Genomic DNA, 25,044 nt, shown 5'->3' with positions numbered 1-25,044 from the left:
TTAGTCAAATGTGAACACACAACCTCATTTAGACTCCAGTAAACATGTTTTAGTGTAATCTTAAAGCCTAATCTTTAAGTGCTGCAGAACAAAGCAACATAACATATGGCCTTAAACCCAGTTAAGGCCATTTGCGATCTATGATTGTGGTGAACTTTTAGACTCTAGTCAAAAGTCAAGTTCACACAGTGTGGGAAAAGTCATCAAGAAGAGAAGGCAGAGTAGAGCAGGGTTGCAAAATGGCTTGCAGCTGTTACTGATTTCCAACAATGTGGTCTCTGGTGGGCTTGATCTAAACTTCTCTGGTTATGTTTTAAACTATGGAATAGTCCAAACATGTTATTTTCTAAAACTTTCTCCTATTTTTACAAGTTCAAGACTAAAAAAAGTAATAAAAACATTTTCACCCTGCGCAGCTTTGTGCATTACACAATGATGGAAGTCTAAGGCACACAAGTACAAACCAGACTGCTAGCTACAGATAACTAGAGATAACAGATAAATATTCTTATCAGACAACGAGCAGTCTTCATTAATGATTTTTTTTTCAAAGTACAGAAAATAATCTGTGTGATCAAGTTTTTAGGGCCCGAGCACTGAGAGTGCGAAGGCCCTATTGTATCTGCTCCGTTTGTTCTTCTTCTTCTTGTTATTATTATTATTATTATTCAGGAAAACAAGGGTGTTTTTCAGGGCCTAAACATGCTCAAAAACTCATGAAATTTTGCACACATGCCAGGTCTGGTGAAAAATTTTGTATTTTAATGGTTTTACATATGAGCACTGGGAAATGGCTCTAGAGCGCTACCTATGCCTTGTTAAATGCAGCCCTACGACCACATCGTTTGAGCTACATGTATGAAATCTGGCACACATGTGTATCATGCCGAGACAAACAAAAAAGTCTGTGGGCCCATTGACGCAAACCAAACAGGAAGTCCGCAATTTAGAAGTGAAGGTGACATTTTGGCTCTAATTTTTCCATTTCCACGCCTCAAACTTTTTTGAACTCCTTGGGATTTGGTCGTATAAGCTTCATCTTTGGTCAGTGCCAACTACACACCTGGGCCATGTTAAATTGTGGAGCTTTTGACTTTTCGCGATACGGTGAGCCCGTGGCGCCACGGCGAATTTCGATGACTCGCCATGAAAATCTTATAGCCTCTCATTTTGTCATACATTGTCCGATCTGGACCAAAGAGCACACATATGATAAGGCTCCACCCCTGAACATATTTCAACTGCCATATTTGACATCAGGGACAGCGCCACCTAGTGGAAACAGGAAATGTCATGTTTTACACTTTGGGGTACAGTATTGTGATGGGTGACATCTGCAGCCTCAAATTTCTCTAGGAAAGCCTTAAGGAGTTGGTCTTGGGTTACAGAGAAAACTGTGACTTTTCGCGAAAGGGTGTGACCCCAGCAGCATGGCGAACTTTGATGTCTCGCCATGAAGAAACAAATTAGTGTAACTCAATGAAATCCAGTCTGATCAGTACCAGACTTTACAGGCATGATGTCAGACCCGCCCTGAACAGATTGATGTGCCCATTGTCAGGAATACGCACAGCGCCACCTAGTGGCAACAGGAAATGTCATGGCTTTAATTTTGTTGTACTGATTTTCACAGGTTCATTGTGACCACCTCAAAAGCGGTGAATATCACCATCAGTCCTTCATGATGCTTCAGTGCAAAAATTGTGACTTTAAACTGAACGGCGCATCCTGGTGGCAACGCGGTTCACCATGAACAATGAAGTGGCTTTTGAGGGGCTTGGAAAGTTTAAAAAGTCTTGAAATTTGGGCCACACCTCCAACGTGATGAAGGCTTTGTTGTTATGTGATCATTTTCATTGAATAGCGCAAAATGGCTCTGCAGCGCCCCCTACAAAATTTCAAAACATCAGCCCCTGCTCTGTGTTTTATGTCTGAAACCTGGTAAACTTATACAAGATATCAAGATGTACAAAAAAAGTCTCTTGGAGCAATATCCCAAATCCAACAGGAAGTCAGCCATTTTAAATTTAATGTGTAATTTCGGTGACATTTTCCCCTCTTTTCAGGCACCGTACTTTGACGAACTCCAAGTGATTTCATCATATTGAACCAATCTCCAGTGTGTGGAATCTAAAGACCTTTGTGATGTTAAATTGCGAAGCTTTTTACGTTCAGGGAAACGGGGTGGTCATGGCGGCACGTAGAGTTTCAGTCACTCGCCAAAAAGCAGTAATCTGCTGTCACTCAAAAACACAATGTCCAATCTCTCCGGAAGGTCGCAGGCATGATGAGACTTGAGCTCGGAAATGTTTGCTATGCCACTTGTCAGTATTGGTTAGAGCGCCACCTAGTAGGATGACTATAATAATCATGATTGACCGAGATGAAAAGTAAGCTGGTGGTTAAATGCATGAATTCCATCAATGTGACATCAGATCGGACGTGCTGGTTTTAGGTGTTGGTCGTGGCTCGACGCGCCGCGGTGCGAGGGCCCTCATAACGCTGCTTGCAGCTTAAATTTTTTTTTTTTTTTAAAGATTCAAAGAGTTTTGACTTGTTGGTTTTCGGTCTGATCAGGTGATCATGTGATGGTGAAATATCCAGTCAAAACCACCAAACAGTTAAATTTTCATGCTGTAAACATGTGCTTCACTCATTCTGTGATTTTTTATTTTATTTTATTTATTTTTTAGTAACATCATAAAATCATTAGAAATGTGGAGGACAGCAGTTCTTACTGATTCAGTCTCATTTAAAGTGCATCATAAATCAAACAAATCGACTGTCTCACTGCAGCATTTGTTTCATCTCCGGAAACGTTCGATTGGAGCCTCACAGTTTGGCTCTCGGCGCTTGCTCCAGCAGTGTCCTCATGTCCAGCAGCGCGTCCACCACTGCCTGAGCCAGCTGTGCTGCGGCTGTTTCTTTGCAGCTATTGAAAGCAGACACTGCAAAGTTGATGTGGTCGTTCATGGGGTTGTAGCACACACCGTACCCGTTGGGGACAACAGGGCCAAAGCACATGACGCAGTCGGTCTGGGATGGGACCTTTTTGAAGATATAAGAAGTAGAGGTTAGCTTGCATGACATTTAGATGTTTCAACTCATCTGGAGTTTGTGTTGCTCAAGTTACATAAAAAGAATTACATATACATGAAACCGCCAAGGTCGCAGGGTCACATTTTCTACTTGCATGTGTTGCTTCAGAATATTGTTGTATACCTGACTGGTAGACAGTCGATAGTGTAAGGCTTTAGTGTAGGCGGCGTCTTTCAAGACATCAGGGACGGAGAGGTTCTCTTCGATGGCCTGCATCTTCAGACCCAGCAGGTGTCTGTCGATGGCCTGACCACTGATTGCCTATGAAGGAGAGACAGAGCAAAAGCAATGATTTTTTTTTTCCAGTGGATTCACTAAATATACAGGTCCCTTCACTTTCTGCACCCATACTGTAGATGTGAGGCTAGAGTCACCTCTACTGTCACTGCAGAGATGTGCTCATTGCTGGACCTTTTACAGTCCCAGTGCTGTGAGCACTCACCATGTTAGTGTATGACTTGTGAGCCTTTACAGCCTTCTCCATGAGATCCACTTTCTCAGAGTTCTGTGTAAACAGGAAGAAGATGGAAAAATCAAACTTGCATTAAACTTGACTCACATTCATTTAACGAGTCTAGTTTAATAAAACCTGAATTTAAACAAGCCATTAAATCAAATAAAAACATTCATTCCTGGCCGCTGTATGATCAGTTTGGTGGCCGACCTGTTTGCTGGGATCGTCAAAGGCTCTGACGAAGGCGGCTGAGGCACGTGAAGCTGATCGTATCGTATCAGTACGACCGAGTCTGAACATCCGCAGGGAGGCGCTTTCATATGTGGCACAGCACTGCTGGTACATCCTGCAAGGAGAGAGGAGAGGATATTTTACCTCCAGGAACAAAAATGAGGAATTAAACTGCTCTGATGTTCAGTCACAGCTCCACTTCAGAAGACGTCATAGTTAATTTAATTAAGATTTACATAAGAATTTATATTTATATTAAATTCATATAAGAACGAAACTAAATAAAGATGACACTTGTAATCCTACCGATTACAGCAGTTTACAGAAGCATCCCAAAATCATCTCTCTGCTGAGAGATGCTTAAGAGGATCTTGCAGGACCTTTTTAAAAAAATAATAATTTTTTTACATAACCTGGGTTTAGCTGCACTGAGATGATAAAGAAGGCTAGAAGACACACAGAGGAATAACAGGGAAAATCTTGTAAATTTTTAAATTAAAAGCCCCTACACAGACAGAGCAATGGCTCATATGATGTCCAACCTAGGGCTGGGTATCGTCACTGATTTCTAGAATCGATTCGTTTCCGATTCACAATGTCCCGAATCCACAATTCGATTCAATTCAATTTGATTTAAATCTGGGAAATTTTGACAGTCAGAAATATTATAATTCAGATCAGTACAATTACATATTTTTGTATCTATAAAAAGGAAGCTGACACACGCAAGACTTTATCAAAGGTGTGAGCATCACAGCAGATGCCTTTGTGTCAAAGTAGCTGAAGATAAAACACAGAAAAACATGAAGGTGATTTTCCTGACCTGGGAATTTATAAAAATATTCTGCAGTACATCAAAAATGAAAGAAAACCATTAATCAACATATGAACGTTAACTCTGAAGTTACAGCGGTTTTGTTAGAGACACGGCTGCATAATTTTAAAAAGTTTACATTTGTAGTTTGGATCTTCTTTTGCTGCTGGTTCGGTCAATATTGTTTGGAGAGAGATAAAACTAACAGCTTTATGATCAGCGCAAAAAGGGCGTGGACACAAAGCGCCAACAGATCAGAATCAGCGAGCTGTCGGCTTTCAACCCCGACCGTCAGCTGAGAAAGGCGACATCTCACTGATTCTGATCCGTCGGCGGGTCCACGCTGTGTGTTTAAGTCTTTGTGCAGAATCCGTGTACCCGCTCTCATTTACTGTCTTAGCTGTTTGGTGGTTGTTGAAATTTTGTGATCTTTCACCTGAGATTCTGGCATTTCGGGAAAAATAAATTTATATTAAAAAAAATCGATTCGGGATTTTAATGAATCGATTTCACGTTATCCAAGTCAGAATCGATTTTAATCGATAAATCGATTATAAAAACCCACCCCTAGTCCAACCTCTGTGCTACAGTTAGAAAGCCAGGCACTAACACCAACCAGCGCCTCACCTGTAGTAGGCCAGCTGTAGCGCCATCTGGATGAAGGCATCGGGACTCATCTTGTGGGCTTTTGGGAAGTTTTTTCCAAAGTGTCCGAAAACCATCACCCTCATGTCCAGGTCCTGGGCTAGTCTGTAAGGGAAAGATGTCACATTTACACTGACTGTTAACACGTATGCAGTCAGCAAGTTTGGACAACATTGTTGTACCAGAGTATTTAGACTATGATTTTCAGTATCATCATATTAAGATGTTCTTCTTTCCTTTTCATAAGGAGATGATATATTTCCATTTGCCTTGTTGTGTGCTGCACAAAAGCCCCACCAGAGGGCAGTATGTACTTGTAAACAATCTGCTGAGCTCAGCGAGAAAAAAAACACAAGTTAAGAAAATCAAGAAAAAAAAAAGAAAAGAAAAGAAAAAAATCACAACCCATATGTTAGCTTTTTCATATTCACATGTCAGTACTGAACAAGGTTATCTCTTTATGTTTGTTTTACACACAACTGCTCAAATCTATATCAAATTATACCTGGGTTAACACAAATATTGTCCTGAAAAAATAAAATATTGCCCAAACATGATACTCATCCCAAATGCTGCCCTCACGTGTTCATGCTGTTCTTGGCCTCCTCGATGTCTTTCTTGATATCCGGCGTGATGTGGAAGTCTAATTTCCGCGGCATGGGTAAAGGCACCATGGGAGACCGCACCATCTCAGGCTTCCTCCTGTAAACACAAAGAGAAAACAAAACATACACAGACTCTGTGTTTACACCAGAAAAAGAAATCTGAATGAGTGGATGAGATGGAAATTGAGCTGCAGAGAGCAACTGAAACAAATGTAGTGCTTTCAAACATGTCCAATCACGCTGTGGTGAACATTCCCATACCAGAGGCTCTAAAGGGTTCCTCTATGAAAATAAACTGAAGATAATCTGTGACCTACTTACGTGTACTCTACAACGTGGTCGATCAGGGCTACGATGGGTGGACCTTCAGCCGGAGCGTGCTCGTAGTTTGCTCCACACGCCCCATCCTCTCCAACAATGAACTGGAAGAGAGAAGAAAAAACATTTAAGGAAAACACTGCACGTTTTCTCTATTGCTGAGGGATTTAACGGCCTTATTATATTATTATTACAGTAACCACAGTTCCAGTTTATCAAACATCAAAGCCCACTGAAGAGAGACCAAACCACCAGGGTGAGGAAACCAGGCCTTGCTGCAGGAGACAGGTTCAGAAACATCAAATGTCTTGATGCATGAAAACATGCATCCACTCATGTTTTTCAGCTAAAACTGTCCTGCAGTCTAAGATACAGCCACCTTCCTTCAGTTAAACTTGTTGTTTGTTAAGAGTTTGAGGGATTTAAAGGCTCTTCTGTAATACTGATGTTTCTCTTACAACACTTCAAGCTGAATTTAGGCTGAGTGAGAGAGAAACATCTGCATGTACAGACACCTTGGCGTGCAGGCTGTCTAATGAGGTTGTTGCTGTCTTTTGTGATCACTGTTGTATGCACGTGGAGGTCACCTGCAGCGTCTTGTCGAACCAGCGGTTGCCACTGTTCCACTGGCTGCCTCCTCCGTGCAGCATCTGGATGGCGGCACAGCTGCGGTAAAGCTCATTAGACACCCGAGGCATCGCTCCATCCAGACACAGTGTGAAGATGCTCCTCTGGATAGCCAGCACCGACTCTTTGTTGGTTTTATCTGCACACACAAAACAAAAAGTGACTAAACTGCTCCACAGACTAGCAGCTCTCATAACACAGTCAGCGTCCTGTTGGCTCACCTTTGATGAGGTTGAGGTAGGCTTTGCCCCACGAGTCTCGGTGCTGCGTGGTGAGGATGCCGACAGGCTCCGAGTTGGAGTTTGCTGAGGCACTGCAGATCCTCTCCAGCTGGACGCAGAGCTGATCTGCAGTCAGCGGAGTTCCGTCGCTGTTGTACACATCCAGCACAAAGAACTGGATCCAAGTGGAAGAAAGAGGTTAAGTCAGAAATCAGTCTGCCAGATGCAGATGCAACAAAAGCTGGTGTCCAGACCTGTGTCTAACACATTCTTTGAATAGTTCCTGATTTAAATTAGGAAGCAAAAGTGCTAGAGTGGTAACTTTGGGGGATTTGTTAATCTTTCTACTAGGGTGACATACAAACATTCATCCATCACAAGTGATTAATATACTAATTTGTTTCTTAAAAACAAGCCCAGTCAAAGTTGTTTTTTTTTTATGAATCAAAAATGCAAAAGATGAAGGAAATGATCCTGAAACTAGAAGAGCGCTCAGTTCCTCCTTTTATATGAATCACAAAAGGTTTATGTCTGTGGGTATAGATCTGCAAACCTATATAAATATTACTACTTTGGAAGAATGTATTAGGGGGTAATGCTAACTGCAGGCTAATAGCCTGGAACAAACCCTGGAATACTGTATGGCATTAGCTGAATATCGCCCCCTAATGGTGGATGCAGTGAAGAAAAAAAACCCCAAAAAGGTCCCAGTGTTTAAAACTCTCAGCCTTAAAATTAATTACTAACAACAGCAAGCAGCTAGACTCTTAATAAATAGGATGGCTGACTGACTGACTGTGCTTTTCTATTGTTTCTAAAATGCGTAAAGCAGTGCCAGGACTGCTAAAGGCCATGCTCGCTCAGATGTGCCAACTACAAAGCAAGTTTAACATATCCAGGATCGCTTTACTCATCTAGTTTCATTTATTATCACCAGTCAGGATAGGTGATAAAGATAACACATCACTGTTCAATCAAGCTATGAGTGTGTTCACTCAAAATCTTAAAATCTGAAGCAGAGAAAATACATAGCCTATGCATTTTGATATTTCAGCCCCGGTGGTTTTAGATTAGATAAAACTTTATTAATCCCTCAAGTAGGTTCCTCCGGGAAATCCTTCTTTTTTTAAAAGAGCAAGTAAAAATTATATATATATTAAAAAAAAAGAAAAAAAGAATTCAAACTAATAACTACAGCGGTCCCCTTGTATAACGCCGTTCACCTTTCGTGTCCTCACTGATTTTTTTGTGTGCAATTTTGACTCTGAAGTGTTGCACTGTATGTTTGTAAGTTTTCTCCCCAACAAACGCAACAATGTCGACGAAACATTTTGCACCGTCAAAGGCACCTTTGGTAGCACACAAAAGGCAGAGGAAGATGCTAACCATCGCACAAAAAGTTGGACTTCTGAACATCTGTTATTTCAAACATAGCCTGCCGGCCTGTTTCCGTGGCCAGAACACCACACAGGTTTCACGTGGCTGCTCCGTTCAGACCCATGAAAGTGCCGAGTGTACTCTGGAAAACTCGAGTTTACCGTGTTTGCTGATCTCTAACGTCAGGCTGCAGAAGGCGAGCTGCTTACCTGGAAGTTGTGCACTACGGTGATGTGTTTGGGGGGTCGTGAGCTCTTGGCGTGGTTCACCACCAAGTCTCTCTTCAGACCAGGGATCCGGCATGATGACAGCACCTCGTAGTACTGATTCATGCAGAGAGGCTTCCCTCCCAGGTACTCGACCGGAAGAGTTTCACTGAAAGAAAAATATTCTATCATTTACTGCATGCTTCGGTTTGACTGATTAAAACGTATTCAGGATCATGTTATCTCATTAAAATATAAAATTTCATCCCTGCTGAACATAACTGAATAAAAACCACATTTTAAAATACGTACTCACTTATCAATCATTGTCTTAAAGTCCAAAACGCCTGCTATCAGTTTAGCTGCAAACCTGAAGACAGATAGACAGAGATCAATATAATCTATTGAGTTTCAGTGACAGGAGCCCAGAGATTCACAGGGTATGCCAAAGAAAATGCTGAAAAAACATGAAACTTTGACAAGGGAAAAGAAAAAAGGAAAGGAGTAAAGGAAAGGAAAGATGAAATAAAAAGAAGGAAAAAATAGGGGAAAGGGAGGGAGAGGAAATGAGGAAGTGAGAGTGAGAACAAAAAGGAAATGAAGGATAAAAAAGTAGATGAAAAAGTAGACGAAAGAGTAGAAGAAGAAGAGGAAGATGATGCAAGCTTATGAGTGGGTGGAAGGAAGGAAGGAAGGAATGAAGGAAGGAAGGAAGGAAGGAAGGAAGGTTCAAAGATCCACATCTTTTATTTACTTCAATGACTGAACTGAATGTGTTTATGATGGACACATGGATTCAGACCTAACCCTAAACACCACATGTTCAGTGGCGTTCACATTTTAGTCTAAAAACATGACATTTAGTCAAAATCTATTTGTTGCATCTTTTTTTTTTCAAAAAGCCAAAAAAAAAAAATGGACAAAATTAATTTGGCCCAACCAGATCCTGTAAAAACAAACAATTCAGTCATCATCAGGGAAATCAAGGTGCATGACTTTATACTGCAGGGAAAGAGACACCGAAAACCTGTTTGGGATTCAGAGCAATAAAGAGACTCTGACATTTGGAAGAAGCTGCATGTGATCACCTTATTTGTCCTTTCTTATCACTGAAGTTCATGCGAGGCAAAACCAACCCAGGACTTGAATGGACGACCACAGGCAAACGATAGTCGAGGTAAGCCACCTGAACCCACCACTGTGACAGCTAAAGAGAGACAAACACACAGATAGGCACTGAGTGGATCACACACCAAGAAGAAGGACACAAAATAACTTTGTTATCAGATTTTCCTTTAAAGAAGAAATATTAGATCTTACAGAAAGACCCCTTAGCCTCTTCCTCACCAACAACAAAAACTAAGATGAGGCAGGACGTCTGACATCAACACTGCATAAAAAAGGTTGAGAAGAAACTGCTCTAGACAGTCAGTTTTTTTCTACTCTTAGGTCTGTGTGATGTCATACAGGAATATCATTAATATGGTCAAATCAGGCACAGAAGTCACACCCTCCTGTTCTTTGAGAGGGGTCAGCCAATCAGAAGAAAGTTGGCTGTGAGGAGTGTGAGGAAGTGAAATCTGACTTATTTCACACAGAGGAAGAATTAAAAGCCCAAAGTAAGAAAAAGGGGTATTATTTTGAACTGAAATTCAAACAAAGCTACTCTAGCAGAGTCCACAAATGAGAGTATGGAGGTGGAAATAAGCACCATAAGTCTAGTTTAATATATTTAAAGGACCAGAGTGCCAAAAACAAGGTCCCCTTTTTGAGCTCACCCAGTTCTCAGTTTTGGATGCCCTCTTCTCCAGACCCCTTTGCAGCCTCTCTCCAAGCCCTCCAGCTCGCTGAAACTCCTCCAGCAGCCCTTTGGTGTGCTTCAGCTCGTCTGCCTCCACAATGGGCTCTAGGGCGGCAAGGTATCGCTCACAGGTCTGCTGCAAAGTGGGGACAGGCAGGCATGGCAGCCCCTTCTGGTGGGTGAAGTATCGGCCAGCGGCTCGAGTGGCTGATACTGGTTTGACCAAGAAACTGGTCTTCACAAAACCGCAGGGCTTCATCATCCCCACCTTTAACAGAGAAATAAGAGAAATGACATTAAGACAAAAGGTTTGACTGCCACAGCGGATCATCAGCCACTCCCACAGCACATCTCACCACCTCTCGCTGTCCTCATTCATGTCCTGCACCATCCTCCCATACTTCCCTGCCACTCCTGACTTCCTCATGCACTATAACATTTCCTCTCTTGGCACCCTATCATATGCTTTCTCTATAGCCACTTCTCCATAAACACTGTCAAAGCAAACCTCACATCTACAGTGCTCTTTTCTTGGCATGAAGTCACCCTCCTGCTTGCTGATCCTCAACTCTCTCCCTAACCCAGCTTCAACAACCTTTTCCCATAACTTCATGGTATGGCTCACCAGCTTTATACCTCTGTAGTTATTACAGCTTTGCATATTAGTTTCATGGGGAAAACTAACATCACAGGATAATGAGCAGAGGGTCAACAGCAAACCTACAAAACCAGATTATGATTCAACCAAAGAGTATTTAATGTGTTTAAAAGGTGTGCACACATGCTAATCTCATCGGTTTATTGTATTTATGTTGTAGCATCTGCTTTTAATCCAACTTACACAGGCTTGGACTACATTAAAGGTATCTTTAAAGCTGCAGTCACGCTGGTGTTCCACTGTCTTTGAGCTAAATTCACCTTTCACCCACTTCTGTAAATATTAGCCACAGCTAACAGCTAACAAACAGAATTTTCCGCCTAGTAGCAGCAGCGAGCTAATTAACTTACTCTAGCTCAGAAAAAAATCGAGTCTCGGGTGAATTAATTAACGTGGATGTCATTAATTCTGTCAGAGTGTGAAAGCTGAACTCGGGGGGTGGGGGACACACAAACAAACCAACAGTCAGTCCGCTAAAGCTGCCGTTACTCACCACAGATCTGCTGCAAATGCCCCACATTCTGCAGTCGGAGGTAGAAACGCCCACAAAAACACAGAGAGCAGTCCAATGAAGCACAGAGTCCGGCCACCACGATCTTACACAGCTTTTTTTTTTTTATCCGTCAGGCGGGCGGTGCTGTAGCCTGACTGCACAGCCTCTCTGCAGCTGCTCAGTGCTTTATCTGCTAAAGTTACTCAGCTGGAAAAGAGCCGGGGTGGCCGGCTGCCCCAGATGCAATAAATAAGTGGCAGAGTAGCAGTTATGCGCACTTATAAGTACAAATTCGATGTAACCTCTTAGTTTCTCGTTTTACCTCCACTATACGAAAGCATTAAATGTACTTTAAGATAAAAGTTTGATTTTCAACAATTTGAGAAATCTTGGGGTGCCACTCAGTATGCGAACATGTGGGGGCAGTACTGAGCCATGAGTAATGAGTCTGCCGGGAAAACACACCACGAAGAAGACTGTCAGGCTCGCCATGGCGGAAACAGAGCAGCAGTCAGGTAAAGCTCGGCTTGATGCTCGTGCTCGGCGTCAGCAGTGTGTCGTGTGATGTTTATTTGACGCTTTCAAGGCAGTGACCTTTAGAAACGAGGCTTTAGGGTTTGATTTAAGGGCTGTTAGATGAACCTGGAAGCCAAGAGTTGTCCACACTCACTGACTGCAGGTTCTCCACCTGGGCTGGTTGTATTTGAACTCTGTGGCGCAAATACGGTGATGTTAGCAGACTTTAGCACAGTCTGACAGAGACACAGTCTCCTTACCTGGCTGTGTGTGAGGTGTCAGCTTGCACACAGTGAGTAAAAAGTACTCAGTACTTTCTGGCTGCTAACCGGAGTCAGCACATTGATTAGTGTCGTCTTTAAAGGGGACCTCGATTCCTGTGCTTGAATAAAGTTGTTGAAAACACACTGGAAAGATTATTAAATTACTTTACTAATACTAGGTATTGAATGTCGGTGAACAGGCATATCCTTTCAAGCAGAGAAAAAGGTCTGCAGATGCAGTGTTTGCTTTCAGAGTATTGATGGAGAAGGTCAGAAGGAGCTTCACTGTGTCTTTGGATTTAGAGAAAGCTTATGATAATAGGGCGCTAAGAGAAGAACCGTGGTACTTCTGGGTTGAAGGTGGGTTTACATCAGCGGTCGTCTTTGAGCTTATTTGCAATTCAATTTTATTTATATAGCACCAAATCACAACAAAAGTCGCCTCAAGGCGCTTCATAGATACAGAGAAAAACCCAACAATCATATGACCCCCTATGAGCAAGCACTTTGGCGACAGTGGGAAGGAAAAACTCCCTTTTAACTGGAAGAAATCTCCGGCAGAACCAGGCTTAGGGAGGGGCGGCCATCTGCTGCGACCGGTTGGGGTGAGAGAAGGAAGACAGGATAAAAGACATGCTGTGGAAGAGAGACAGAGGTTAATAACAGATATGATTCAATGCAGAGAGGTCTATTAACACGGAGTGAGCGAGAAAGGTGACTGGAAAGGAAAAACTCAATGCATCATGGGAATCCCTGGCAGCCTACGTCTATTGCAGCATAACTAAGGGAGGATTCAGGGTCACCTGGTCCAGCCCTAACTATATGCTTTAGCAAAAAGGAAAGTTTTAAGCCTAATCTTAAAAGTAGAGATAGTGTCTGTCTCCCGAATCCAAACTGGAAGCTGGTTCCACAGAAGAGGGGCCTGAAAACTGAAGGCTCTGCCTCCCATTCTACTTTTAAATACTCTAGGAACAACAAGTAGGCCTGCAGTGCGAGAGCGAAGTGCTCTAATAGGGTGATATGGTACTACAAGGTCATTAAGATAAGATGGGGTCTGATTATTTAAGACCTGATGTTGATGCACAGGTCTCTGTGGACTATAATGTTTACAGGTGCAGGAGGGTCTGGAGAGAAGAGGAAGAATACATGTGTGCGAATAGGAGGGGCAGGTGTAACGATGATGCTGCAAGGAATAAAAGTAGTGAAGATGGATGAGTTTAAATACCTGGTTGTCAACCATACAAAGCACCAGACAACACTGAAGAGAGGTTGGAGACTGGTGTCGGAGATTTGTGATAGAAGGGTAGCAAAAAGAGTGAAAGTAAATATTAACAAGATAGTAGTAAGACCTGCTGTGATGTATGGTTAGGAGATGGTGACGATGACAAAAAAGAACAGGAGGCTGAGGTAGAGGTGGCAGAGATGAAGATGTTCAGATTTTGATTGGGGTTGACCAGAATGAACAGGTTCAGAAAGGAGAACATCAGAGGGACCGATCAGGTTTAACGTGTGGGAGACAAAGGATGTTAAACATGGAAGGAAAAGAAGCAGACCACAGAGAAGATTCGTGGATCAAACGAAGGAGGACGTGCAGAGGGTTGGTGTGACAGACGAGGATTCGATGGAGGCAGATGATCAGCTGTGGCAATCCCTAAAGGGAGCAGCTGAAAGAGCATTAACCATAGACTGTATATAAAAGATTAATGTAACTGTGATGTCACCCACTAGTTCAAAAATCTGTTTTTGATGCTTTGAGTTTAACTTTTTGGCTGTCACCAAACATAAGTGAGAAAGCGATTGATTTTTGACTCTAAATGGCGATAACATTTACTAAATAAACTTCATGTTTGTTTTGGTAACTGAGTCCATAACATCATCGGGAAAGTGTTTACTCAGATCATAAATCAAGACTGAAGTAGGCTTATTTTCTCATAAACGGCTATACAGTCTAATCTTTGCAACCTGGAGCCACCCCCTGCTGGACATTACAGAGAGTGCAGGTTTACATCGCAGACTGTATAGAAAAGATGGAAACACCCACTGGTTTTTGACTCAGCCTCATTGTTATTCGCCCCCATTTTAGGTTTTTGAGGCCAACGTGACCATATTAGGACAAGAGGGTGAAATTAGATGTTGACTCTAGGGGACTGGCTTGCTTATGGAGCCTCTAGTGGACATTAGAGGAACTGTAGCTTTTGGTGCATCACTTATCAGCTCGAGTGGTTGAAGTTTAGTTAAGAGCAGTGTGCAGCCGGAGCTTTTGGCTCATGGGGATTACTTATTTATGCACTGATGTCATGAAAATTCTCTGTTCTGAATTATTTTTTAGGATCCACTCCTGAAGATGAAGCCCCCGAGGAGGGGGCCAGCTTCACCTTTATGGTGCCCAAGAAAGAAATCAGCATGGTGCCTGACATGGGAAAGTGGAAGCGCTCTCAGGTTGGTTCCTCCCTGTGGGCGTGTGCACGCGTCTTCTTCGAGAGTTGTCTGTCATATTGAACGTGATATAACCATCGACTATGAAGGAAAAGTGTGGCTGTGAGTCGTTTCTGGAGGCTTTCGGCTGTCACATGGTGAAATTGGTGACAAAGATGGTGCTGTAGAGGGCACTCCACCAGAAACCGCCTTCTGATTGTTTTGGATGCTACCAGGTTGCCTCTGTTGCCTGTAATTTGTGAGGAAGATGTCATCTGCAACAAACTTGTTAGCAAGTATTCAGTGATTTTCCAGTTTTGGTCGCCTCCTTGGTTACTTTGCCAGCACTGAGGGCGCAAGCACTCGCCACTCAGACAAAATCTTCACATGAGTTCTGATATAGGAGGAGAAGATCTCAAAATTGGAAGCAAAGGATTTTTCCCAGAGTGTTTGAAGAGAAGTCCTCCTCATGAAAAATATCGGCAGCTGTGGCAATCTGCTAGCAACCAGATCCATCACCAGGTGGTTTCCCTAATAAAATCTGACAAGGAGCACATGTTTTTTTCCCCAATGACATGGTTGCTGGTGGGGGGCCCTACTGACTGACTTTAGTAATCAATTCTCCAAACTTCAGCAAACACTCAATAAACCTGTTAGAGGATACTAATTTTTCGTTGCCACCAGTGGTTGCCAGTAGAGCAGGGCGATATGACCAAAAATATTTATCACGATATACATTTGAAAATTTGTGATAACGATATAACTGACGATATAATTGACACTAGACAAAATACTTTACAACTCCACAACTTTATTAGTGCAAAAACCCCATCAATGTATTTTCACTTAAACAAGCTGCTGGTTTTTTTTTTTTATGTGCATTAAAGTTGTGCAAATTCCTTGCTGACAGTTTAACCAAAAGGTTGCGTATGGGAAAGGAATTACTGCTGTACCATGTGTGAAACAAAAAATAAATAAATAAATAAAAGACATTTCCAGTGGAAATTGGCCGACAGATCCTCAGCATAACCTTGTATACTATCCACAAAACTTAAAAAGAGGTTATACACACACAATACGGTAATATTATGTTGAAGCACTGTACGTATCACTCCGCGAGGCTCCTGCCTACGATAGCCGTAATGCTCCGACAATCCATCAAGCGGTGCGTGTTTGTAGCTTAGCAAAGTCGTACTAAAACATTTGACAGATTTTCGAGCGCCGTGTACATAAAACCGTTTCGAGGTCAGTAAACAAAACCAGAATTCATACATAAGGCACACGGGATTATAAGGGGACCTGTCGATTTTCAGAAAAATCAAAGGATTGATTTTAAGTGTGCCGTATTTTCCAAACAACACGGTAATAACGACGGCCTGCTAGCATGCTCTACCAAAAATAGTGCTTTGTTGCGTATCTGACGGGCGAAAGCTAAACCAGTTCCACACCACTGAAGTTGCAGCATTTTTACAAGCTAATTCTGGTTCATCTGTTTCATTCAATGATCCGCTTTCGCTCTTCTCATTCTGCATCGCAGCCATATGCGTATGTAAACAAAGGCACTGCGCATGCGCGTTTTACCCATATTCTATCGCGATATTTCATTTTCCTATCGTTGCCCAAAATTACACCGGTATTACCGTGAACGGTATGATATAGCCCAGCCCTAGTTGCCAGATGGTTGCAGACTGTTCTCTAGGCTTGTGTGACTGACCTTACGTTGTCACCTTGTTTGTCACATTGCCAAAATGGAGGACAAGTTAACATCAAATGTTTAGCAGTCACATGTATGCCATACTGCTGGAACACTGGTCTGATGTGTGTTTTTAACTTGCCTCTCTGCTTTCAGGCCTACGCTGACTACATAGGCTTTATTCTGACGCTGAACGAAGGTGTGAAGGGAAAGAAGCTCACATGTGAATATAAAGTGTCTGAGGTACGTGATCTGCTGGTTTTTGTATACTAAACCAGCAGATCTGCTGCGTAGCAAGAGAAACGCAGCAGAGCAGAGCATCAGCTGTCATTTAACGCCTGTCAGGTTAAACTTTGTCTGTAGAGAATATTTGGTGCATTTTAAAGTGCCAAGCTGATAGTTTGGTGATGTTAACCAGAAAATGTGGCCTCGTGCATGTGTCACATATAACCACACTACAAGTAAGAGCAACAAAAATGAAGAAAGCATTAAAATAAAGAATTTCGATTTTAGAGAAACCAACAGGCTTGAGCTGGTTTGTTATCTGCCCCGACTCACGATGGTCCTGCTGCAGTCACTGCCTTGTTACTTTTCCCAGACGGTGGAGAAGCTCATGGATCTTCTGGGAACTCTGGACCGATGGATAAATGAGACGCCTCCCGTCGACCAGCCGTCACGCTTCGGAAATAAGGCGTACAGAACCTGGTTCGCCAAACTAGATCAGGTCGGTACGCTCACACATGTTCTAACACACATCCATGCACATGGGCTGTGGCTAGCAGTTAATTTATTTGTATGTTTTGTTTGTAGGAAGCAGAGGCACTGGTGTCGGTGGTCCTCCCTGCTGATAAACGTGCAGCAGCTCCAGAGATTGCTGTCTATCTCAAAGAGTCTGTGGGAAACTCCACCAGGATAGACTACGGCACAGGTAACAGTGCTCTATGTCACTCCAGTTATCAGTTAGCTTTGATTGGTTATGTTGCTACCGGATCTTTATTTCCTCCACAAATCAAAAAAAAGTTGTTGCTCCACCTGAACTTGTTGCAGCTGTTGTTGTTGTTGTTCTTTAGTAGTTTTGCATCGTCTCATCAGTGCTGGCCCAAAGCATTGCTCTGGTCTACAGCAGCAGTAAAACTCAGACCTGGTGCTGTAGTCAGATGCCGAAAAGTGATCTCAGCGGTGCGTTTGAGTGCAGCTCACACACTTTGCAGACTAATCCTGCAGCTGTTTAATGTTAGTTTGTCTCTTCAGGTCATGAAGCAGCTTTCGCAGCGTTCCTCTGCTGTCTCTGTAAGGTTGGAGCGCTCAGGGTGGATGATCAGCTCGCTATCGTCTTTAAGGTGTTCAACAGGTGAGCTGTCACACTAAACTGCAGTATGCTGTTAATGCAATGGTAAATGTTCAGGTTTAAAAATCTGATTTTGTTACAAACTTTAATTTACCAAAAAGCACTGCTCCCTGTTTATTAGTGGTGCAACGGATCACGGTTGATCCATAATCCAAACCGATCCCACGTGATCCGAAGATTTGAAAAAGAAGAAAAAAAAGTATGCGTATGGTGCGCGTGGTGGGTCTGTCAAGCGATAGTTATGGTCAGTGCTAGCGGTCCAAGTGGAGGAGCAGAGGAGTTTGCGGTATTTAAGCAGCCCTTTGTTGCCCAGTCCGACCGGGCTAAAGCTATTACAAAGGCTATTGGGTGTTTAGCTGCAGATGGGAGGCCGTATTCAGTTGTCCAAAACAAGGGGTTTAAACTATGATGAACGTGCTCGAGCCACGCTATGATATGTCGTTGCGCGTCAACTTTAGTGGCAAGATTGTTCCAAGCATGTATGAGCAGGAAAAGTTTAAAGTTATGGCTGAACTGTCCCAGGCAACTTCTGTTGCTCTAACTACTACAAATGGGTGGACCTCCAGGGCAACGGACAGCTACGTGACCGTGACCGCTCATAATGAGCGGTATGTATTATTGTAGGGTCTACCTTACAATATAAAGCACCTTGAGGCGACTGTTGTTGTGATTTGGCGCTTTATAAATAAAATTGAATTGAATTGAGTGGTAGATACAAAGACTGTACTGCCCTATATTGTATCATTTTTAATTTTTTTTTAATAATTGCGTGGAATGAGTCTTGAGTTGAATGTTTTTAACAGGAAAAAAAATACTTCAATAAGTAAATGTTAAATTTGTCTTTTTTCTTTTTTTGCTGATCCGAAATTGATCCGATCCGAACCGTGAGATTTTTGATCCGTTGCACCACTGTTTATTATACTCCCCACGCACTTCTCTTCTTTTTTTTAAACTCTCCCTGCTTTTATTACACTCTCCATAGTTTTTGCTCTCTTTCTCTTTCTAATAACATTATTTCTGACGTTATTACAGACCTGTGCCAGAATGAAACAGTCGCTGCTGAGACTGATCCCTACTACATGCACGTGAACATTGTCCTGATTGTGTTTTCAGGTATCTCGAAGTGATGCGGAAACTGCAGAAGACCTACAGAATGGAGCCGGCTGGGAGTCAGGGTGTCTGGGGGCTGGATGACTTCCAGTTTCTCCCCTTCATCTGGGGCAGCTCCCAGTTTATAGGTAAGAGCCATCAGGTGTTTTTGTGGAGGGAAGCACATGAGATTTCCTCTACATCTTTAGACCAGTCTGCTTGTTAAGTCTAAACTGAGCACTCCTTCATTTCCTCCATTTCCAAAAAAAAAAAAAAATCCTTTAAAGTAATCAATTTGTTCAGCTCATTCATGATTATTTACAAGCTGAGATAGAAGTGAGAAGAAATTTTTCATCTAAGGATGACATAACTGGTGGCTTCGAGGGAAGAAGCTACCTGATCCATGTACCTTATTCCAGGAAAGGTGTCTTTTCTCCTGTGGAACTTAACATATGATGCAAACCTCAAAGATTATAACTTATTGGCCACCACTAGAGGGAACTGTGAGGTGCCTCATAGATGCTCTAGATTAGGACAAACTGCGGTGTCAGTAAAAGGAAATAAATACTCAAACAGTTTTCCAGTGGCAATAAAGGAGCGGTCTACTATTCCCACATTTAAGACTCAGCTGAAACCTTGTACCTTTGACCATCTTACTTCTATCTGATGGTTTTTTTGTCTTATTTGATTGGTGTAATGTTTTTATGTGAGATGACAGATGTAAATTAGCAGTTTTAGTTTATGTCAATTAGATAAAGAGAAAAGAAAATAATCCTCAATTTTGGTGTCAGACAGTGTCTCATTGAGGTTGGCTGAGTGGGCAGCTGTTGTCAGAAGGTCTTTGTATTTTCATTCGTTTTTATTTGCTTTATGTGGGTTTGCTCATTTCTGTTCACTTTTAGCATAAAAGTATTATGTTTTAGTGTCATTTTTAAGTTTCATGGATAGTTTTGCTTGTTATGGTGACGATGGCAGTATTTGTCAGATTGTAAGATTTAAGAAGTTCAGGACAACACAGTATGAGTAAATTTCTCAAACCTAAGCTGAACTATACATATAGGTGTGTGTGTGTACACACACACACACACACACACACACACACACACACACACACACACACACACACACACACACACACACACACACTTATTTGTTTATTTATTTTTATTTTCTACATTTTGAAAATGTGAAGGCTTTTTAAGTTTGCATACATGTCGTGCAGTGACTGTCCCTGTACACTAGGGGTCCTCAGTCCATTATCGATCAGAGGCAGACATACCAGCCTAACTGCAGCTGCTAACAGTAAACATATTATATCTGGGTCAGTGCGTGAAAAATCAGTGACTCCCACATGAATCAGCTGATTTTTTTCATGTACAGTAACTTTATTTAATGAAGCAGTTTTACCCTCATACTTTAAATATTCTCACAGTTACATGCCTTCAAAGTGTACATATGCAAGTTGAAATTTGGTACTTTTAAATTATTTTACCACGACTGTGCTCTCATAACTTAACTCGTAACCCCCAACTACATTAAACTTTAAGAAAAAACAAAAAAAACAAAAAAAAAAAACCACTCATAACCCAGTTTAAAAATAATGCAAACACTTGCAAGACTTGCATTATTTACTTCAACGTGTGAAGGTTGAAGCTCACTTTAATATCAAAGCCTGATTCTATAAACGCAGGCAATGATTTTAATTGTAAATAAAAATCGTATAAACCCCTATTTTATTCAAATTAGAACACAGAAACCACTTCAGGTGTTTGAGAAAACTGACATTTTTAAGAAAAATAGGAGCTTATTTGGAATTTGATTTTAGCAACATGGCTCAAAGGTTTATCAGAAGCAAAGGTGGGCAGAAGATGATGCAAAACACTGCATCTACTAACTGAAACAGATTAAAAAAAAATGTTCCTCTCGCTCTGTTCAAAAGCCTGCACCTCTGATGGTATGTGGGTTCATCATCAGTGGAAAGGCACCATCAGTGCTGAAAGGTATATACAAGCTTTAGAGCATCATATGCACCGTCCAGACATCTTTTTCAGGAAGGGCCTTCCATATTTCAGCAGGACGCTACTAAACTTTTCCAGCTCCATATTTTTGTACTTGGACTCTTTTATAGTAGCTTTGCATGATCATCAGTTTAAAATAATCCTTCTTTATCTTATCCTGGACCTTGAAGCAGCCCTTCAAGTCACCCTTTGTCTGTATAACAAATTGGTACCTCCTCCTAGTTTAAGCCCACCTTTATTCTGATTGGCTGTCCCTCGTAAACATAAGTGGGTGGGCCTTCTGTGCCTGAAATGAATATGAAATTAAGAAGGGAAGTAGCCTTTTTTCCCCCTCTTTTCTTTAAAAACACTTAAAATGAACTAAAACTGCTGTACTTCAGGTGCATAGTGACACGCGTTGTTGAGCATGTGCACTTACGGTCCAAATCTCCTCCTCAGATCACCCAACACTGGAGCCTCGGCACTTTGTCGACGAGCGGGTGGTGAACGAGCACCATCAGGACTACATGTTTCTAGAGTGCATCAAGTTCATCAATGAGGTGGGGAAATCAAACTCCAGCAAACGTCCACCTGTGTCATTTTACTCACCTGGGTGACCCACTGGTTAGAGGAAATATTAACAGCCTGAGGTCCTCTAGGTTGTGCCCCACAAAATTTAATTTTAGGTTTTTTTACTTCAGTTTGTTCTGCCTCATTTGGTACTAGGGCTGCCACGATTAGTCGACTAGTGACGATTACGTCGACTATTAAAATCGTTGACGACTAATTTAATAGTCGACGCGTCGGTTGACGCTTTGTAAGATCCCGAAAGGCGCAGGAATAAGTGGTAGTATTTAAGAGTGTAATAACGGACTGAAACAGAAGATGGCAGCACTACATGTCCTGGGATACCAGCTGCTGTTAAACCCCGAAGAAGAAGAAGCAGTGTCCGGTTTCATAGCTGTGTCCAAATTTAGCGGCCGCATCCTTTGGATGCCGCATTTGTAGGCCAATTACGTTACAGCGACACGATGAAGCCTGTCCAAATTTCGAAGACTCCCCCAAACGTGGCCGAAAAATGAGTCCTTCATTTCCCCAGATTTGAAGAATGGGTCGGGTGTATCCTTCGTGGCCCAACCTATCTTAGAGTTCATAAAGCGGCCCAGCCAATTCCAGTTTTCAACAATGGCGGCAGCTACTTAGTTTTAATATTACTCTTATTATTCTTTCTGGGTCACAAAATAAACGTTTAATATATTTTCAGGCGAGAATGTAGCTGTGTAAATCTCAAATATCTGCTCAGTTTATCAAGACATCACATATTTGCAAAAGTGCTCCGACGTTTTCGGAGATGTCTCTTACCCACCTGCTCAATAGCTAGAGGGTTCAAGGCTCACTAGAGCCGGCGAGAACAGTGATCTCCCGGCACATTATTTTCAAACCCCCTACTCAGGTTAAACATGATATATAAGTCACTCAGATAATTTAAAAATGTAATTGTTTGGCTTTTTTCAGTGTTTTATTTGTTCCTCAGTAAATTGGTTTGGCTGAGATTAAAGTTATAGTTTTTACACAGCTGAATAAACGTCAAACAGAACTGATTAAACAGAAGTGTGAAATGGTCGAGAATTTACTCCAGTGTCCTGTTAAATTTTACATAGAAAGAACAGACGGCTGAGTTTATTAAACTCCACCGAGACAATCTGCAAATTTCATTTAAAAGTTTAATAAACTATCATCTTGTCTTTATTTTCAGTTAGCACATACCTTAAACACTTCAAGCTGTACGCTAATGATAGCTATATAAGAGGAGACGCATGCTGGTGCAATAAGCTGTACGTTTTACGCCCAGTGGATGCATGATCTGATTAGTCGACTATCAAACTAATCGTTTGTGGCAGCCCTATTTGGTACAACCTTGTTTTGTTAACCTGCTTCAGTTCAACGTTTTTGGGATGTGTTTATTTATTGGGACATATTTTTATGACCCATCCTACACCCCTGTTAAAACTAAATGTTACTACTTTTAAACAGGGTTATATGACAGATCATAATTTTCTTTTTCTTTTCTTTTCTGGTTGCCTGACTATATTTAGAGGTACTTCACAGGAATTTCTACTCTTCTCTTGTAACAGAAATAAAGCAAAGTTTGAATATTTGCCTCCCACAGCAAATAGGGGGAAGACTCCAACCAACAGCTGGTATCAAATTACGGAAACATGTTTTCAGAACTTACCATTACAAACAGTTTAGTTCACTTTTCTCTCTCAATCTAAAAGCCTCGACTCTGAGCTCCAGCTCCTCCATTTCTGATTGTTGCCTGATGGGAAATATTTTAACTTTTACAAAAAATTTTGAATTGAGGTCAGTTAATTTCATAGCATCAACTTTGTGTATAATCTTGCCATGCAAGATAGAAATTGTGGTCAATATGATAGCTGCATGATGTAAGTCTCCTGATCAACCACATCCTAACGATTCTGGAGGCTGTTTGAGAAAACAGAATTTAATGTCACGTTCAAGAAACCAGTTTGAGGTCCTTTAACATTTGTTTCATGGTGTGTTATGCTTGTGGTAGTGGGTATCATAGGATGGCTACACGGTGGTCAAAATTTCCAATTTCGTGTTGACCAGGCACCATTTTTCATTTTCTGTTGTCCAGTTTCGGTGAGCCTGTGCAGGTCTTACCTGCCATGAGTGGCGTAGGAGTGGTGTGGCCTTCTGCTGCTTTAGCCCATCTGCTTCATGTTATGCATTCAGATGATCTTCTGCACACCTTGGTTGTAATTTGAGTTAGCTGCCTTCCAGTCACTTTTCCTGCTCATTCTGATGCTCGGTTTGAACTTCAGCAGGTCGTCTTCAGCATGTCTGCCTGCTTAAATGCACAGACTTGGTGCCATGTGATTGGCTGATTCGGTTAACGACCATCTGAGCAGGTGTGCCTAATAAATTGACCAGTGAATTCATATTCTATACTGTTAGCAGTGTACAACTAAGCATTTTAGATGTAACATATGTTTGTAGATGTATTGTCACCGTCCTGTAGATACACACGTGTTTTGAAGCAGTTTGTCTGCATTCAATCAGATTTTATTTTCATGAATAGGAGCAGCTGAAAAAACCCTTTAATCACATTTAAGCTGGTTTAACAGAAGAGTCATATTGTTTATTTTGTTTTTGTGATTGTGATTTATTTCAGATCAAAAGCAATAAAAAAGCTAAAAAATAAGCAAAAACCTTTTAAGAGGGAAAGAAACATTGGAAAACTAGTGTTTCAAGAATTGGCCTTTTTGTAGATGTAGAGGTTAAGCGAGCCTGTAAATGACCTTTGTTAGCAGGACGTCAGCTCCCAGCTTTTATTTTTGTTTCTTCACCTTCACCGTTTGGCTCAACAGTCTCCTCGCTCTGCATCACAATAGGACGTGGGTTTGTCCACGTGTGCGCTGCTGCCATCTAATGGACAGCATGACCACTGTAAATGCATTTAAGATTTTTATAAACCACTTCATCAGAGGGGGTTTAATCTCATTTCTGATTGGTATACAATCTGTGTGTGTCGTGAGACATTGCATGTAGATTTAGCTGTTAGAAGTAAATAGTTGGACCACAGATGAATGTGGTTTTGTCCAGGAAAAGGAAGATGAAGAGGGAGGAGGAGGGAGAAAGGAGGCAGATGGATTTTGTTGGGAACATGCCAGAGCAGGAACCGTTTGCTTTGTTTGGGGTTTTTGGAGGAAAAGGAGGGGAGGGAAGTAGATGAGGGCGTCGGTGGAGTGACTACATCCTTTTCCTCCTTCCCTCTCCTCCCTGACCTCTCCCTCCTCCTCTTCCTCCTCCTCTTCCTCACGGTCATGGAAGGATGCTGCCGCTGTGTCCACGGAGCTCGTCAGCTGGCTCACAGCTTGTTTTTTCAAGCTTTTGTTTTCTTCTTTATCACTTTTCTTCGACTTTGGTTAGTTTTTATGTGAAACTTAAAGCAGGTAGTGTGTTGATTAGATACTAGCCTACACAACAAGCACGAGGCTGATTCTGTATGTTTGTGGCTGTCTTTGGTTGTTTGTCAAAGTTGTATTAAAGCAACAGATCTTCCTCTGTGGAAACTACCAGAATATTCCCATTAAAATATGTATTGTGTCTCAGTGTTAAAAAGGTTTTGAGATTGAGGGGGAAAAAA

The 25,044-nt window shown here is 41.8% G+C and overlaps 2 protein-coding genes across 2 annotated transcripts in view; one reads left to right on the top strand and one right to left on the bottom strand.

Moving 5' to 3' along the window:
* Window positions 1-2,656: 2,656 nt before the first annotated feature.
* crata (carnitine O-acetyltransferase a) lies at window positions 2,657-11,756 on the bottom strand. Its single transcript, XM_085278860.1, has 14 exons — window positions 11,550-11,756; window positions 10,376-10,666; window positions 9,686-9,804; window positions 8,914-8,967; window positions 8,601-8,766; window positions 7,015-7,189; window positions 6,754-6,932; window positions 6,170-6,270; window positions 5,826-5,945; window positions 5,226-5,348; window positions 3,764-3,899; window positions 3,542-3,604; window positions 3,223-3,360; window positions 2,657-3,048 (listed from the first exon to the last, which is right to left on the bottom strand). Exons 1-14 carry the CDS (start codon window positions 11,574-11,576, stop codon window positions 2,833-2,835), a joined length of 1,908 nt encoding a protein of 635 aa, XP_085134986.1. The 5' UTR covers window positions 11,577-11,756; the 3' UTR covers window positions 2,657-2,832.
* Window positions 11,757-11,827: 71 nt separating this feature from the next.
* Window positions 11,828-25,044, top strand: part of ptpa (protein phosphatase 2 phosphatase activator) — a 30,543-nt gene continuing 17,326 nt past the window's right edge. Inside the window, exons 1-8 of the mRNA XM_085278862.1 lie at window positions 11,828-12,064; window positions 14,658-14,767; window positions 16,593-16,679; window positions 17,035-17,160; window positions 17,247-17,364; window positions 17,688-17,787; window positions 18,898-19,022; window positions 21,330-21,430. Of these exons, the coding sequence (XP_085134988.1) occupies window positions 11,992-12,064; window positions 14,658-14,767; window positions 16,593-16,679; window positions 17,035-17,160; window positions 17,247-17,364; window positions 17,688-17,787; window positions 18,898-19,022; window positions 21,330-21,430 (840 nt within the window). The 5' untranslated portion in view covers window positions 11,828-11,991. The remainder of the gene's footprint in view (window positions 12,065-14,657; window positions 14,768-16,592; window positions 16,680-17,034; window positions 17,161-17,246; window positions 17,365-17,687; window positions 17,788-18,897; window positions 19,023-21,329; window positions 21,431-25,044) is intronic.

The sequence above is a fragment of the Mchenga conophoros genome, linkage group LG7 (assembly GCF_057382185.1).
Source record: "Mchenga conophoros isolate Kocher_MC1m ecotype Shallow Benthic linkage group LG7, M_conophoros_male_GT1.1, whole genome shotgun sequence".
Classification (NCBI taxonomy): Eukaryota; Metazoa; Chordata; class Actinopteri; order Cichliformes; family Cichlidae; genus Mchenga; species Mchenga conophoros.
Note: the sequence above shows the minus strand (reverse complement) of the source record. Positions and strands in the feature narration are given on the sequence as shown.